The sequence below is a fragment of the Colletotrichum destructivum genome, chromosome 3 (assembly GCF_034447905.1).
Source record: "Colletotrichum destructivum chromosome 3, complete sequence".
NCBI classification, from domain to species: Eukaryota; Fungi; Ascomycota; class Sordariomycetes; order Glomerellales; family Glomerellaceae; genus Colletotrichum; species Colletotrichum destructivum.
This window is the reverse complement of record NC_085898.1, coordinates 5,326,953-5,342,294: the sequence shown is the minus strand read 5'-3', so window position 1 is coordinate 5,342,294 and position 15,342 is coordinate 5,326,953. Positions and strand designations below refer to the sequence as shown.

Sequence of the window (15,342 nt, the reverse complement as noted above, 5' to 3'; positions counted from 1 at the left end):
TTGAAAAGTGGGAAAGCCCTGAGAGACCCTGAATTTGACGCTGCAGTCTCCTCGGTCAACAAGCCTGTTGATTTTTTCCCCCTTCGTGTTGAAATGGTTTTGGTTGTCTTCGACGTCTGTTGCTGATGGCAATGCCAATACTGAAAGCCGGTTAGTAGTAAAGGTCTGGTAACGCAACACTCCTGGCACATCACATGTACCAATAGCAACACTTTAACCGTGACACACGCAGTAAATGAGAGGGGTGAGTCGCTTCGTTTATGAATACTTCAAAAGGCTTCCAGGTGATGATGTAAAGTATCAGTTCCACAGCTGGCAATGTTACGGTGTGGGGTCAAGCATTGTGGCCGACTTGTGCTCGTGAGAGGTAGCGCGACGGCCCACGAGAAGCAAACTGAGCGTTTTTTTTGTGTTCTCAAACTTGTATCGTTGTGTCCACGCATCATGCGGGCATGTTCGGGTACCAGCAGACATCGCAATGTCCGCGTTTGAGGTCAGCAATTGAATGAACAAACCAACTACTGTTCGCGAATGGCGTGAGTTGATGTTTGATATGTTTCAAACACTACAAGAGACTGGAACATGAAATCTTGCCTAGCTTTACTCGCCAACAGTACCCAGTTTAAGATGAACTAAGACAGAACAAACGTTAACACAAAACAAATTGTAAACTAGAAATAGACACTGGCGTCATTCTGTGTCAATCTAGTGTTAACGCCGTTTGCAGAATCATGCATAGATGTGCGGTTATTGATGACTCCGTACCACCAATTGAGTAGCACCTCTATAAACAATGAGTGCCTTGTGCAACATTCCCCGAAAATCTACTCACGAAACAGGGTTCTTGATTTCATTTTTGGAAACCTCCTCCTGTTCAAGCACTACCGGGTTGAAGCCAGTTTTTGTCTAAATATGCCCGGCGTGGAGGCAACTCATGCCCATTAACTCATCTTTTCACCAACGTTCTTTTATCGTCCAAGTTTTCAAGAGTCTTCGTAACTCTTAGCCGCAAGATTCTGCTAGCTCGTCTGATTTCCATGCTCGCATGGATCAATGCCATATAATGACTTCCCTTCTAATTCCGTCTTCGTCCAATCTCAAGACAGTTACCAGCGATTTTCTCGCGGCAAGTCGACAATAGAGTCAGTCGAGACCCATCAGCCCTGAAGGGATCTGCGACAGCAACGACGTTTGTTGCGCAGGCACGGGCAATGACATCGACACAAGTGATTTTAATCCCCTTGACGTAGATTCTACTTGGTAAACTGACTTATCCCACGCAACAGTTCCGATGTTGAAGATGGAAACAATACAATTGGCATCGAGGACTGGAATACCAGAGTGACTCATAACAATGTTGAGTTTAAAAATACATTTGACGATGTTTTGGGGTCTTGAAAGCTTGGGAAGCAACCAGAGACCAGCGTGACTGAAATTAGTATCAATATGAACTTATCAGCACTGTCGAAGACAGGCGGATCCGTGTTGGTGTGACTTGGGTTGTTTGTTCTTTTCCGTAGCACCAACGATCTAATGCAGGAACTTGACAGCTTCAAGGTCTTTAAGTAGAAAAGGTTTCCAATTGGTTTGCCTTCTTAGGAGACAGTTCTCCATCGGTTCCGAAAGGGACACTCATCACTTAAGCAGAAGACCTATCAAACTGGAAGTTACTAGATGGAATAAATTCTAACAGCGTCAAGATAATTTGATTGATGAAGGTTATCGGTCGCCACCCCTATTTCTCTAGCTGATGTGCTGCGTATTTCTTTATGTATCTGTGCGATTCTTAGAGGCCGCTTTAGCCATGTGATAATGTTCTCATGGCCTGAGACAGGTATATCCTCGCCTGAACATTCATATAGATCAACTACTGTTTGGTTCGCCAAACGCGTGCGAGCATGTCTATCACCCATCTCCCAGCAAACCGAAGCGAAGGGAACTTTCCCTGTTGTTTCATACTCCACTGCCGTTTCTCTCAAGGTCCTTTGCCTGCCTGATAAGGTCGATGACTGTTTGGTCGAATGCCCGGTATTCAAAACCGAGTTCTTCCGCAGCCGTTGCCCCATCCAAACCATGAGATGTGTCGATCGTCTGCTCCTCCCGAGCGACGCCGTCCTTGGCCCAATCAAAGTTTTCCGCAATGATCTTGGCAGCAAGGCCGTACGAGAACCGATCGTCCGCGGCCGGCACGTATCTCTTCCCGCCCACGCCGGGCCTGAAGAGCGCTTCGACGTGCGCGACGGCGAGGTCTCGGACGTCGATCCAGAACGGAACGCGGGCCACGGGAAGCGGTGCCTCTCCACTCGCAATCTTCCAAAGCATGGCGTTGGACTCGTTCAGCTTCTCGACGCCGCTGACCGGGTGTACCACCGGCCCGAAAGTCATCGGTGGGCACAGGGTCACGAGGTCGAAGTGCGGCTTCTTCTCCCTCACAAAGTCCCAGGCGGCGAGCTCGGCGAACTTCTTAGAGCCCCTGTACGCGACGACCGCGCTTGTCCCCGGCGCTGCCGCCTCCTCGTAGCTCAGGGGGTTCCAGTCCTCGCCGGTGTAGGTGAAGTAAGGGGGCGCCTTTCGGTCGACGTCCAGGACCGAGGCGAACGATGAGGTGACGACGACGCGCTTGATCTTGGGGTTCGTGGCCGCGGCTTCGAGGACCGAACGTACGCCGTTGATGGCGGGTACGATCAGCTCCTTCTCATTGTCCCTGGTGTCGTAAGTGAAAGGCTGCGAGGGATAGGACCCGGTTATCAGACAGCGCATCCCTCACTCGAAATTATGGAAATGGCTTACGCTGGCAACATGGATGACGGCGTCGACGTCTTTGACGGCCTCGGTAAAGACACCGAGCTTTTCAAAGTCTTGTATCTGGACAAAGTCTAACCTGCCGGCGAACCGTGGCCGAGCCTGTATCATCGCATCCCCTTTGGCGAGGGAACGGGTTGCGCCGCGGACCTTGATGCCTCGGGAGAGAAGGGCGTCAACGACATGGGCGCCAATGAAACCTGTCGCGCCGGTTACCAGGACATATATTCTGTTCGTGTGTAAGCTTCGGGCTCATTGTCTGAGATAGGCTGTGACTGACGCCTCATTTGCCATGATGCCTTGATGCTTGTCAGAGTAATACCCTCTGCTGAGATACGAGGGCTTTGCTGTCCCTGATACGACGGGTTGCCCCTGAATCAGTGCTTCCAGCTAAAGGATCTCTGCTTGAGAAGTTCTACTTAGAAAAAGAGTCAGAATGACGCAGCGTGTAGGCAAGAGAATGTTCCCCTCATTGCCATGCATCCCCGCCTCTTCAGTCCGGCCCCAACCGGGACAAGGGTCTCGATCCTCCAAGCTTGTGGGGGGGTTCCAAAAACAGTTGGGCCATTCACCCCACGATTTACTCTCCCGAGACTAGGGACCGTCCGCAGGCGATCATCGTCAATCAAACGTGAGAGCAAGCGTTCCACTTGTTCGTTTTTTCTCTGCCATAGTAGCCTGGTTCCTTATGAGTGCCCCCTAACACTATTTCCAGTGTTTCGGAGTTGGCTCGATGTTACACAGGACTTTCGTCTCCTGATTCCCTGAACTATCTGTTGAACGAGCACGATGGGATGATACAGCAATCCGACCTTCAACTGCCATTGGTACAACAAGCAATTAACTGGACAATATGGAGTGGGTCTAGGCAAGTCATCTTTGATAAAAATGAGTTGGCGCTTGATCTGAGTCGCCTTGCGGATGACGCTGTGACGGAGAAGACGGCAGTTGCCATCCCGTTGTGAACACACACTGGGCAATCGATCTCATTCTCATGAGATGCTCACTCCCGAGTTGCAAATTCCTATGACAATCAAGTTCAAAAAAAGATACATTGGTGCACAACACAGGTGGTTATTGCCGGTCGCGGGCCTAGACTGAGCTTGGGACCAGGCGCGTCAAAAGGTAAATAAAGAGACCACAGAAGCATAACCGGAAAACCATTTATTCAGGACAAGTGTACACAACAACTTTTAGTTCCTGTCAGGCTGAGTAAACAGCACCATACACCTATTCTTTGCATCCTATATATCGTATCACTCCAATAACTGGATAGGGGCCTCGTCGACCCGGCCGAAGACGCCAGACAATCCGAAGACTTTTTGCTTTACAACTCGCCATCGAGCCAGTCAGCATCCTTCTTCTTGTCATCAACGTACTCGGACAGCCGCTCCTTCAGGTCCTCGACGGAGATCTCGCCGTCAACATCGTCGGTCTTGTGCTTGTGGGGAGGGATAGGGACGCGGCCGGGGACGTGGATGACACCGTTCCTTGCAACGCCGTCGGCGACGACGATGGGGATGTAGCCATTCAACTTGACCTTAGTCCAGCCGCCCCAGGTGGCGACGTCAACGGCGATGTTCTTGCCGTCGAGCAGGGTGGGCAAGTCGATGTGGTAGTGCTCCATGACCTTGACGTCCCGCTTGTCGTCCGGGCGGTAGAAGGCGTCGCTGTAGAGGGTGGCGTTGGCGACGATCTGGTACTTGAGCAGGGCCTTGAGGTACTTGAGGCCGATGTCGGTGTTGAAGAGGAAGGCGTTGGCCTTGGGGCCGAGGCGGGCGAAGGCGTTGTTGGAGGGGGCGAAGACGGTGGTGCCGGTGGACTTGACGCCGTGGATAAACTTGACGAAGTCGGTCTTCTCGTAGGCGAGCAGCAGCGTGGAGAACTGGCTGGGGAGGAGGGTGAGCTCGCGGCCGACCATCGGGGGCGGGATGATCAAGCTGTTGACGGCGTGGATGACGCCGTTCTTGGCGCGCTGCACATTGTCGCCTGTTAGCCACTACAGACTATAGACATGTAGGAAATGGCAAATGAAGAAATAAAAAGAAAAAGAACTTACAATGTTGACGGCAACAACCTTGGCGTAAAAGTTGATACGGACGCCTCCGAGACCGACGCTCGTGCGAAGGCGCTGGGGTTTGTCGCCGAGGAAGGGCTCGTTCAGCAGGGTGGGCAGGGTGTGGGTGCGCAGCACCCGCTTGGCGTCGTATTCGCCGACGCCGACATGGTACTTCAGGATGGCCTCGATGACCTCCTTGCCGGGCTTCTTGTGCTTGGGGATGTGCTCAAAGGCGCTGTTGGTGGGCACGAAGAGGGTGTGGTTGGCCTCGGTGCTCTTGAGGACCTTGACGATGTCCTCGTAGCCTTCGACCAGCTTGGCGAACTCGGTGGTGTGCTCGCTCTCGGAGATGAGCTCGTAGATGGTCTTGCTGGAAGGGCGGGGCTCGTTGAAGACCTCCTCCTCCAAGAGGTGATCGAACTTGTTCTCGACCGTGTCCTCGAGGGAGTGCAGGGCGCTCTCGATGTGGGCGGACAGGGAGTCGATGCCGTCCTCGACGGTGTTCACGATGGAATCCTTGGAGGGGACGTGGTCCCACCATGAAGCCTGGTCGGGGCGATCGTTATTCTTGATCGCCGCTTGCTCGAAGATGCGCGGGTCAGGCAGGATAAAGGCATTGGCCAGGGCCACACACGACAAGGCTGTAAGTGATTTCATTTTGATTTAATTCCCACAGAATAGAAATGCTGCTGCTGCTGATGATGACTTTGCTTCCGGAAGCAAAGAGGCTGTCAAGAGAAACAAAAACATGTAACCTTCAAGGAAAGCTAGAAGTGAGGAGGGGGAATGGCGCTGATACGGCCCTTTTTGTTTGACGCCTCGAACCCAAAAGACAAAGACGGCCCGCCACGCTTTGGGCACAGGATAGTACGTGGACCGGCTGCCTACTACAGACAGTACAGTACAAACAAAACGCGGGAGCTTTGTGCCAACAAGCCGTTCTGCGCTCATCTACTCGTCAGCTGACGTCAACGAGATCGGACACTGGTGGCGAAGTGAAACCCTCAACCCCCGCCCGTACAGCGTACGGCCACGACGGCCCAATAGATACCCCAGTTCCCCGGACCGGCCGGAGCAAACTCCAGACGGGTGGGGGAGCGCGAAGTTGGGAACCCCATTCGATGTTCGATGCGAAAGGGAGAGAGGGAGAGAGGGACGCAAAAGCTTGGGCCGCGCGGGTTGCGGGTTACGGGTTACGGGGAGAACCCGAGGCCGTTCCGCCCCTCCCTCCCTTCTAGAAGGCAATGTTCAGCTTGTGGTTGATGCTTTTGTTGCATGAAAAATGAGGTGATTTGGGTGTGGGAGCTCGCGATTTGCAAGCGGTCGGGTTTCGCATAGCTACAGAAGCTTAAAAAGAAGCTGGGAAAACAGCTACGAGCCACGAGGAGAAGCTATGTCGAATGCGTCATTCGTCTCACGTATGAAACTGCTTTCATCCCCTCCTACTGACTACCTACATAGTAGGAGTTTTGCGGACTTAAATCACCGGGGTTTCGGGGGTTCTCATGTGAGATTTGAGTGCACACAATACTGTGTGTTGGAAGTCGAACTTATATCAGATGTCCACAGGGAGAAGAAGTCGTCTTGCTGCTCTATCCCTTGAAGCAACGTCTTAAAGGGAGTGAGTGAGTGACTGACTGAGTGATTGGAGGCGAGAAAAGGCCATATTTCCCCAATGATGTATGTGGGTTCGGTACAGATACATCCTGTCTTATGTAAGCGCATTCTGCTCAGGTCACGTTCTGCTACACGTGACTAATCCTCAGGCTGACTAATACGGAAGACATGTTCCGTCCCGCTTGGGCTTCTGCAGGGTAGGTAAACAGCTCTCCCTCATGGACTATGACCAGGTCGACGAGGCTGTATGAAGTATTTCTCTCCGTGAGCCTACAATAAGTGCCGCAGGGATTTGACGCCTTCAAAGTCCCAGCCCAAATCAAGCTGAACGTCCGTCCTTCTCACATGGCCACGCCAGTCTGGCCAAGTGATGCCGACTAGGACGCTCCCACCAGATTTACCAGCCTAGCGATGGACAAGCGAAGGGGCGAAAAGACCCCAAAGCGCGTCGTAATTGCCGTCTCTCGTAAAAGCCCGCACTGGGCCAAGGCGTGGGTCTCTGGCGAGGAGCTGATTGCCCTCGCGCTGAGGCTGATGGAGGAGAAGCACCTTATCTCACCCAATATCACCACCCCAAACGACCCTGATGCGGTCAAGCTTCTGGCAACGGAGAGATGGGACACACGCACGTACATCGTCTTCGATGTCTTCCACGACACCTACGATACCGACACGGCGCATGTTCCAGGTGAAGACGACTTGCCTGTCATCTCGGTCTTTCTCAGCCAGAAGGAGAGCGCAGGCATTGCGGGCAGGCCAATGGCAAACAAAGTTGACAGTGATATCAGAGCTCTTCATAACTCCACGGGTCCGGGCAGCAGGCCGCCGTTCTTTGTCGACCACGCTGATGGTAAAGTCCCGTTCTATCCGGATCCGCGTACTTCTTGCAAACCAAGTACTGTGTTCCGATGGCGGGGGGAGAAGGACAACAGTTGGCGTATTGCGCACGGGAGCTCAGCGTTAGCACGCACGGATAAAGCATCTTATGTGACGACTATTGGAAGATAGATCGGATAGCAATATGACATCAATTCCATTCGTGCAACAACAACTATTCACACTCTAACTTTAGATCCCAGACAAACTGAATTCCAGATAAACCCCATCAAACACCCCAATGACCTCGGGTCGCTTTACATGGATTCTGGTATGGGAATGCTGCAAGCACCACAAGTGCCGCTCACATCGGTCACATTCAAACCGTCGTCGGCGGGTTTATATTGGCCCGAACCCTGGCAGGTCACATGTGCCCTCGACTTCCAGCAAGGAGCTGCATCGACCACAGGTGACTCGGGTGAAGTGGCACTAGGGTCTCGCCAGCCAATCGGTCCTTTATCATAAGACTGGAAGGTGCTTGCAGGCATTAGACAGGTGACAAGAATGAAAGTGGATGTCCAGGCCTTGGCAAGGAATGCTATCTACTACCACCTAACAAGATGAATCTTGTTGGCAGCATTCGTAGGTTGGGTTGAATTGATCGATTGGAATAGTGGTGATAGCTTCGTATCGTTGATGGCTTGGCTTTGCAGGTGAAAGCGGGCAATGGTCGGCTGCAGGCTGCCGCCGCAGTGAACTTGCCCCTTAGTCTTATCATCACCCTTTTCGTCTACCCTCCCGTTCTCATTCTCCTTTACCTCGTACTTGTTCAACGAAGACACGGAACATCTTCACCGAAGCCTCAAGGAAGCTTGTGACGAGTATGATGGCAGCTTCTATTGAAAGTTTAGGGCGTGGTGCGACACATACTTTACCAACAAGCACCATAACGAAGGAAGGGGCATCGGTGGTATCTTCTTCGATGATTTGGATGGTGATCCCGAGCGCTGTTTTGCGTTCGTTCGGTCAGCCACCAAAAAGCTCTTACCAGCCTACCTACCTATCATTCGCCAGCAGAACGACATGCCGTTCAGCGACAAGCAAAAGAATAGCAACATCTTCAGAGGGGGCGGTATGTTGAGTTCAATCTCGTCCACGATTGTGGCACGGAGTTTGGCCTTAGCGTGCCTGGCTTAAGGGTAGAGAGAATCTTGGTCAGTTTATCACTTACTGCACAATGGATGTATAAGTATGAGCCCGCACGAGATAGCCTGGAGCAGAGGCTGGTTGACGTGTTGAGGAACCCCAAAGAATGGGCCTGAGATGTTCATTTTCCAGTGGATGGGAAACTCGTCAAGAAGTTGGAAAATGTGCCTCGAACGATTCAACCGACTGCCTACTCAACTGATTTCGACGGTATGGTTAGTAAAGACTGAAAAACAGCAACGCAGACTGCATCAAGTAGGGTTGCAGTTTCTCCTATTAAAAATGGGCAGCAGGAGGGAGGCAGGTTAGATTTCCAAGCACGACCAACGCTGGATGAGTTAGTTTGCAATAGTAATAATGCTTCGATATTAAGGTAAAGGGTTCTGTTATACATAATGGAACATCCCAAGTTGGGGGTGGTTGACGCCACAAATCGGCAGAAACAAGAATCTTTTTTGGGAACGCTGATGACAAAGGAAAATTGCTCAAGTGTTTCTTTCCACCCACATTTCTCGACAGGCTTAGTTAGTACTTCGGGCCCTCGGGCTTCGCGATAACCTTCCTTAGGGCGTCGTACTTGCCCCTCTGCACATTCTCGATGTGGTGCAGGACGCGGGGGAAGACGTCCTTGTGGGCGGTCGGGCTCATCCAGGCGTCCAGGTGGCCGCGGCCCTTGAACACCTGGCGCTCGTAAAAGCCGCCGCCGTTGGCCTCGCTGAGCGTGGTGAAGGAGATGTCAGTGTTTTCGGGCGTGTACACGTCGTTCTCGGCACCTGAGAAGAGGAAGATGGGCAGGCCCTTGAGCCGGGCGATGTTCTGCGGCGTCACGAGGTTCTCGTTCTGCGAGTCCGTCACGTAATCGTGCGTCCCCTGGAACATGAGGTGGTTCAGGCTCGCCATCGAGGTGCCTCCCACGAAGTTCTCCAGCTGGGAGTGCGTGGCCTCGTTGAGACCTTTGTGCGACCATAGACTGGTAGATGTTGTCAGTTATGATGATGAATCGAGGGGGGGGAAACTTGGGAGAGGGAAAATAGGAGGAGGGAACGTGAGAAGGAAACGGAACTAGGGGAAACTCACCGGCCAAAGACGAGGGAGCTGCGATGGCAGACGACCGAGTTGCAGATCTCGTGGCGGTGGCCAACCGGGTAGAAGCGCAGCACCTGGTTGATGGCCTGCTGGACGTAGCCGTCGCGTGGGGTGCTCGTGCAGTCGAACCACTTGCCCTGAGCCAGGCCGTAGATGTTGGCCAAGGAGATGGGCATGCTGGCCTTGATCCGGTTGACCTTGGCGAACTTGGGGTTCATGAACACCTGCGACGCCGTCACGCCGCTGAGCCACTGGCGGGGGATGGTGCCGTCGAGGAGGCCGGAGGCCAGGGCGACCGAGCCGGCGCAGTGGGCGACCACGTATGTCATGTGGGACGGGCCGGAGTCGTCCGGCTTGTCTTTGATGCCGTGCCTGCTGCGAATCTTCTTGAGCGCCGCCTGGATGTCGCGGCGGGCCTCGAACGTGGTCCAGTTCTGTTGCGCCACGACCGTCTTGCCCACGCGGTGGACCATGGAGTACACGCGGTAGCCCTTCCTGCGGAAATAGCCGACGGCGTTCTTGTCGATGGTCGGCAGCGCGAAGATCTGGTGGTCGACGGCGGCTCCGGGGATGAGGAGCAAAATCGGGGCGTCGTTGGCTGCCTGGCCCGAAAGGCCCTGCGGCTCCCACATGTACAACTTGGTCTTGACGCGGTCGTTGGCCTCGACCGTCATCTCCTCGGACCAAGGCGTCGGGTTCTGGTAGCTGTGGAAGGGGAGGGAGGGCCACTGCTGCGGAATGAAGGGGGTGAGGAACGCGCCGGCCGCCTTGGCGGTGAAGTAGCCGAGGAAGTTGGCCGTCGACGCGACCTTTGCGTAGAGGGTCGACCCCGTGGCCTCCATGGTGGTGCACTCTTGGAGGAACTTGGTCGGCCGGATGTGGATGACGCCCTTGCCGCGCACGTGGTCTGGCATGGGCTGGTCCTGGTCGTCGACCTCGGTGATGGTGCAGTACAGGGTCGTCGTGGCCTTCCAGAGGTTGAGCGGGTTGAAGACGACGTCCGAGTTGACCACCTTGTAGCCGTTGAAGTGCAGCTTGCTGCCGTCCTTCTGAGAGACCAGGAAGTTGTATGTGAGGTTCATCGTGTCTGGGGACCGCGGGTCGTCGTTGAAGAGCTGGAACTTGCCTCCCTGCACCATCGAGGTTCCCCCCAGTGCCGGGCAGGTGAAGGTGCCCGTGAGGTTGGCCTCGTGCTCCTTGTCGTTGACAACTAGACCGATCAGTCAGTTTGATTGGGGGGGGGGGGGGGGGAACTTCCATGATGAATACAAAACAGAGAGGGTTTTTCTTACGGTTGTGGGTGTTCCATGACCTGGCACTGAGGAAGAACCGGGCATATTCGCCACGGCTCTTCGCGGTCTCTGTGGCTCGCTCAAAGTCAAGTGACTCGGCATCTTCGCCAAAGTGAATCCATCCGTCCATCATCTCCGTGAAGGCAATACCGGGGGTCTTGTCATCGCGGGCCGTCTTGATGATCTCTCGGACCCTGGCAACTTGGAAGTTGTCGTCTTCGTGCTCGAACTGGTTGTAGGCGGGTTCGGCAAAGAGGTTCAGGGAACCTGCAACTCGTCGTCAGTTGGATGTTCTCTGTCCGTCCCAGTCCCAAGACCTGCTGCGGCCCGGATGCATGGATGGGGTGTGGGTGGCTTACCGTTCTTAGTCTTCAAGTCGATGTTGATACCAAACTCTTCAGCAACCTTCTCCACGGACCGCTCAGCCAGGGCCGTGATGGTGGCGAAGGGGTTAACTCCTAGAGCGGCGGGAACGATGGTGCCGTCGCATACAACCAGCCCCTTGTGCACTTCTCGGCCCTCGCCGACGAAGAGCTGACCCTTGTCGTTGACGCCACCGCTGGCACCCGTGTCATCGTTACTGATGCGGGCACCACCGCTGTTGTTGTTGCGTTAGATGATATCGATACCTCTATATTTACAAATGACTGGACTGGGCGAGCAAACACTTACATCGCGTGCACGGTAATCTCCTTCTCGCCAAACGCGGCGTAGAAGGGGCTGTCGACATAGATGCCGCCGATCAAGTTGGTGAGCTTGGCCAGGTAACCTGCCAGCTTCTTGGCTCTTTTTGACTTGCCGACACCGGAGTAGTTGATCATGATTCGGTCCTTGTGCAGTTGCATCGTTGCTTGGCTGCCTAGAGTTTGTCCGTGGTTAGTCAAAAGGACTCATAAGGCAGGGAAGTGCCACGATGGAGACGTACTGTCGTGAGACATGATGAGATAGCACTGGGTCTTCTCCGTGCTCCCCTCAGCGAAGTAAGGCCCAAAAAACCGACTCCCGTAGGCTGCAGCGACATGGCCAACCATGCCCTTGAAGGAGATGTTGGAGGGGAACTTTCTGTACGGGAGGTAGGTGAGCATCAGCCGGTAGAAGGGGGCCAGAGCCGCGGGAACGGCGCCCTCCTCGATGACGAATCCGTCGAGGGGGTTGTCCAGGTCTTTACGACAGTCGATAATACCCGTGATGCAAGGTCCGACAGGGCGGTTTGGCGGGGGATCCGGCCGACCAATGCCGTTGACGTACTCGCTGGTGTTGTAACTGGAATGGAAAGCAGTCAAAGTTAGAACATTGTGCCACTGTGTATGCATCAAGAGGGTAGAAGAACAAAGAAATAAAGAAATAAAAGAAAGAGAAAAGGGAGCAAGATTCTTTCTTACCCGAACGCCAGAATGTCACCGTTGCCACTCATGCCGTGACCGACGTCGTTGCTCATCTGCAGACCAAACTTCTTGCTGCGAAGCAGGATCTCGGTGGTGCCGATGCTCCCGGCGCCGAAGAAGACCAGCTCCTTGGCGTGAACCCACATGAGGTCCTCGTAGAAGATGTCCTTGAAGTTGGCGCGCTTGCTGCCGTGCCAGGCGAAGTGGACGATGTAGCCCTCGCGGTCCTCGGCCTTTGTGACATAGCGGACCTCGCACTGGCAGAACATCTCGGCGCCCCAGTTCCAGGCGTCGCTGAGGTAGTTGACCAGCGTCGTCGACTTGCTGCCGTCGTTGAGGCCCGTCGTGTCCTGGCCCGACAGCGTCGACGCCCGCATGTAGACGCCCGTGCTATTCTCGCCATCCTCGAAGCGCGTCGTCTGGGGCACGCGGTAGAACTTGTCGCCCCAGCCCATGAGCTTTGCCTGCTTCTGGAGCGTCTCGAGCTTGGCCAGTTTCGGGAAGTCCTCGGGGTACGTCTTGGGCTCCAACACCTCCTCGGCCCGCTTGTAGTCTGGAAGATGGATGTTAATTACGGTTCTCCGGGAGGGACGGGCCATCGTCTGCGTGGACTCTCGACTTACAAGGCTTGAGCTCATCCCCCTTCAACTGGTCAGGCCACATGGGGAGGTTGAGGACGCCGTCGTCCGCTTCCAGGAAGACGTTGGCGTTGAGCAAGCTCGTGCCACCCAGACCGTTGGCGACGAACGCGTTCTGCCCATCACCGACGATGAGGTGGTACAGACCGGTCGGGTCGCGTCCAACCCCGTGCAGTCCCAAACTGCTGAGCACTCCATCCGTGGCCGCGTTCGTGGTGTGCAGCTCCTTGCTGGCGGCCACGATGCCTGACGGAAACTCGCCGGGCCACTTCTCCTTGCCGCGCTCGAGCAGGCATACCTGCTTGTTGCCTCTGGCCATGCGGCTGGCGGCGACGGCGCCGCCATAGCCGGAGCCGATGACAACGACGTCGTAAGACGGGCGGATCAGCTCGACGGGGCGGGAAATCCGGGGGTAGGTGCCGGTGGCCGGATCAAACATTCCGCCTGACTTATCGTAACCCTCGAACGGCTCGGTGGTCTCCTCGAAAGCTGACTCATAGCCGTTGGGCTCGCTACGACCGTTGGCCGCGCCGTTGCGGCCGTTGGTAGCGTATCCCTGACCGTTGACCTCCTGGTCTTGATCGGCCATCTTGATGAGAAAGGAATGGGCCTCACCGGCGGCAAATTAAGAGGACACAAGTGAGAGTCTTTGGAAAAACGACCGATTAGATCGGGTCTGAGCCTATGCAAGAGCTTGAGATTCTATCCGGAACGATACCGGAACAGTAGGGGTAAATAGGGGTTCTTATAACCGCGGAAGTTTCGTGCTCTGTGCAGAACCCCAGGATTTTTCCCCAGACGATACAATGAAAGACGCGTTCTTCAACCATGGAAGAGCCTCGTGTTGTTGTTCCCTGGTCTTCATCCGGGAAGGGCACGGCGCATCTCTTCACATGTTTGACGATAATCACGAGATTGAGGAAGAAGGTGAAGGGGAAATTGCAGATTCCCAATCGTCACCGAATGCGGATGTTTTGACTCGCCGTCGGCGTTCGCAGACGTCTCAGACTCTTTTGACACAAAAATCGGCTTGCGGCGTTGAAGGGGCCTTGGCAACATCTCCGCCCTATCGTTCGCCCTATGGTATCCGAGAAGATGTGGTTATGTAAGGTGGCTTGCCATTAAATATGCTATCGTGAGAAAGGTATATCGTTGGCCCAGAAAACATAAGAAATGTTGTCTCTGAGTGGGGGGAGAAGAAAAACATCTCTGGCATATGTCTAGCCCTGTCCTTCGTAGCTGGGTTGACTAGCGACACGAGTCTCGAAGACGTCAGTTAAAGTGAGCGTGCTTTGCTTTGAGAATTGTCTACCAACTCTGAACAATCGCTTGAGAAGGTGACCTGGTATAGCAAAATAGCCTCATCCGCCGTGCGCGGCGTACGCGACCATAGAGGAAACCTAATGCCACACATAACCGCTGCCATCACGGAGGGCAATCTCCACAACGAAGACACCTTATGGGAACGATGCCGACGATCAACCCCTAAAAGAGGTCTACGCTCCCACATCCCCGCTCCTACTCCATGCTTCGGGTTGTAACTACTGAGGGCCGGTGTTGGTATGGTTGCCCTGACGGGAGATCCTACTAGCTGCCGAGGGTGGCACAACGGGCATATTCAACGCAGAACTATCGTCATGAGAAATAAGTCTCAGAACCCCTCTCCCCTGGCCAGGAACTTCAACCGATTGGTCGTTCACAAACCCATCACCCAGCCACAGTAGCGAGAATGAAGTGGATGGACGAAAGCGGGAAGACTAGCGGCCCGCAACCGGATAGAAAGGGGGTTATCAAATGCTTGGGGTAGCAGAACTAGCTCGTCAAGAGTCGTACGTATGCACAAAGTGTGGAGAGCTGGTCAGAAAAACAAAAAGAAATAAAGATAAAAATAAAAGGGGGCGAGGAAAAAAAAGGAAAAAAAAGGAAAAAGATTCCAAGACATTGGACAGTAATCAGCTTGTTTTTCCTCCCTTCTCTTGACAGACTCGTCGTTGTCTCACCATGGGGCGTGATAAAGCAAACGAGGCATGCTAGGAGTGAGCTGCAGTGCCCTCCCATCACCACAAAAGCTTCACAGCCCATCACAGCTCTTTCGAAGACCGAGTCATTAGAGCCAGAAAACTCAGTGGTCCAGAATGGATGCAGAGTGACGATGGTGTAAATCTTATTCCAAACGCCACCGTACTGCATTCGACTGCTTCTGTTTGTCTTGGGTTTCTTTGCAGATTCTGTGTATACGGCATCAGGGCAGGCGAATCGGCATGTGAAATGAATCTTATAAACGCTACGCATGTGATACTGAGACATCAAGGTTCGTATACGATTCCTTGCTGATGAGCTTCACAGTCGACATTCCTAGGGCAGATTGCTGGGGAATGCGGGCAGGTAGTCCAACCAGGTTGAGTCGACGTTGGGAGCCAAAGTCACTCCCACCAAATATT

At 54.0% G+C, this 15,342-nt stretch overlaps 4 protein-coding genes across 4 annotated transcripts; 1 reads left to right on the top strand and 3 right to left on the bottom strand.

Annotated features, from left to right (window-relative positions):
• Nucleotides 1-1,676: 1,676 nt before the first annotated feature.
• Nucleotides 1,677-3,240, bottom strand: CDEST_05743 (Putative NAD-dependent epimerase/dehydratase, NAD(P)-binding domain superfamily). The gene is made up of 3 exons (XM_062921902.1): nucleotides 3,083-3,240; nucleotides 2,791-3,031; nucleotides 1,677-2,724 (listed from the first exon to the last, which is right to left on the bottom strand). The coding sequence occupies exons 1-3, from the start codon at nucleotides 3,094-3,096 to the stop codon at nucleotides 1,954-1,956; spliced, it is 1,026 nt and encodes a 341-aa protein (XP_062777953.1). The 5' UTR covers nucleotides 3,097-3,240; the 3' UTR covers nucleotides 1,677-1,953.
• Nucleotides 3,241-3,827: 587 nt separating this feature from the next.
• On the bottom strand, nucleotides 3,828-6,507 carry CDEST_05742 (Putative FAS1 domain-containing protein). The gene is made up of 2 exons (XM_062921901.1): nucleotides 4,862-6,507; nucleotides 3,828-4,777 (listed from the first exon to the last, which is right to left on the bottom strand). The coding sequence occupies exons 1-2, from the start codon at nucleotides 5,516-5,518 to the stop codon at nucleotides 4,130-4,132; spliced, it is 1,305 nt and encodes a 434-aa protein (XP_062777952.1). The 5' UTR covers nucleotides 5,519-6,507; the 3' UTR covers nucleotides 3,828-4,129.
• Nucleotides 6,508-6,706: 199 nt separating this feature from the next.
• Nucleotides 6,707-7,504, top strand: CDEST_05741 (uncharacterized protein). The gene has a single exon (XM_062921900.1). It carries the CDS (start codon nucleotides 6,890-6,892, stop codon nucleotides 7,484-7,486), a length of 597 nt encoding a protein of 198 aa, XP_062777951.1. The 5' UTR covers nucleotides 6,707-6,889; the 3' UTR covers nucleotides 7,487-7,504.
• Nucleotides 7,505-9,025: 1,521 nt separating this feature from the next.
• CDEST_05740 (Putative glucose-methanol-choline oxidoreductase, alpha/Beta hydrolase) lies at nucleotides 9,026-13,575 on the bottom strand (the record flags this gene model as incomplete). The annotated part of the gene is made up of 8 exons (XM_062921899.1): nucleotides 12,887-13,575; nucleotides 12,261-12,816; nucleotides 11,804-12,141; nucleotides 11,551-11,737; nucleotides 11,238-11,476; nucleotides 10,879-11,145; nucleotides 9,578-10,796; nucleotides 9,026-9,470 (listed from the first exon to the last, which is right to left on the bottom strand). The coding sequence occupies exons 1-8, from the start codon at nucleotides 13,488-13,490 to the stop codon at nucleotides 9,026-9,028; spliced, it is 3,855 nt and encodes a 1,284-aa protein (XP_062777950.1). The 5' UTR covers nucleotides 13,491-13,575.
• Nucleotides 13,576-15,342: the final 1,767 nt, after the last annotated feature.

Coding starts and splice junctions, on each gene's coding strand:
- CDEST_05743 (XM_062921902.1), bottom strand. Junction 2,725..2,790: donor CCGTCATCCATGTTGCCAGC/GTAAGCCATTTC, acceptor TATCCCTCGCAG/CCTTTCACTTACGACACCAG.
- CDEST_05742 (XM_062921901.1), bottom strand. CDS start 5,518: ATGAAATCACTTACAGCCTTGTCGTGTGTGGCCCTGGCCAATGCCTTT. Junction 4,778..4,861: donor AGGTTGTTGCCGTCAACATT/GTAAGTTCTTTT, acceptor GACAATGTGCAG/CGCGCCAAGAACGGCGTCAT.
- CDEST_05741 (XM_062921900.1), top strand. CDS start 6,890: ATGGACAAGCGAAGGGGCGAAAAGACCCCAAAGCGCGTCGTAATTGCC.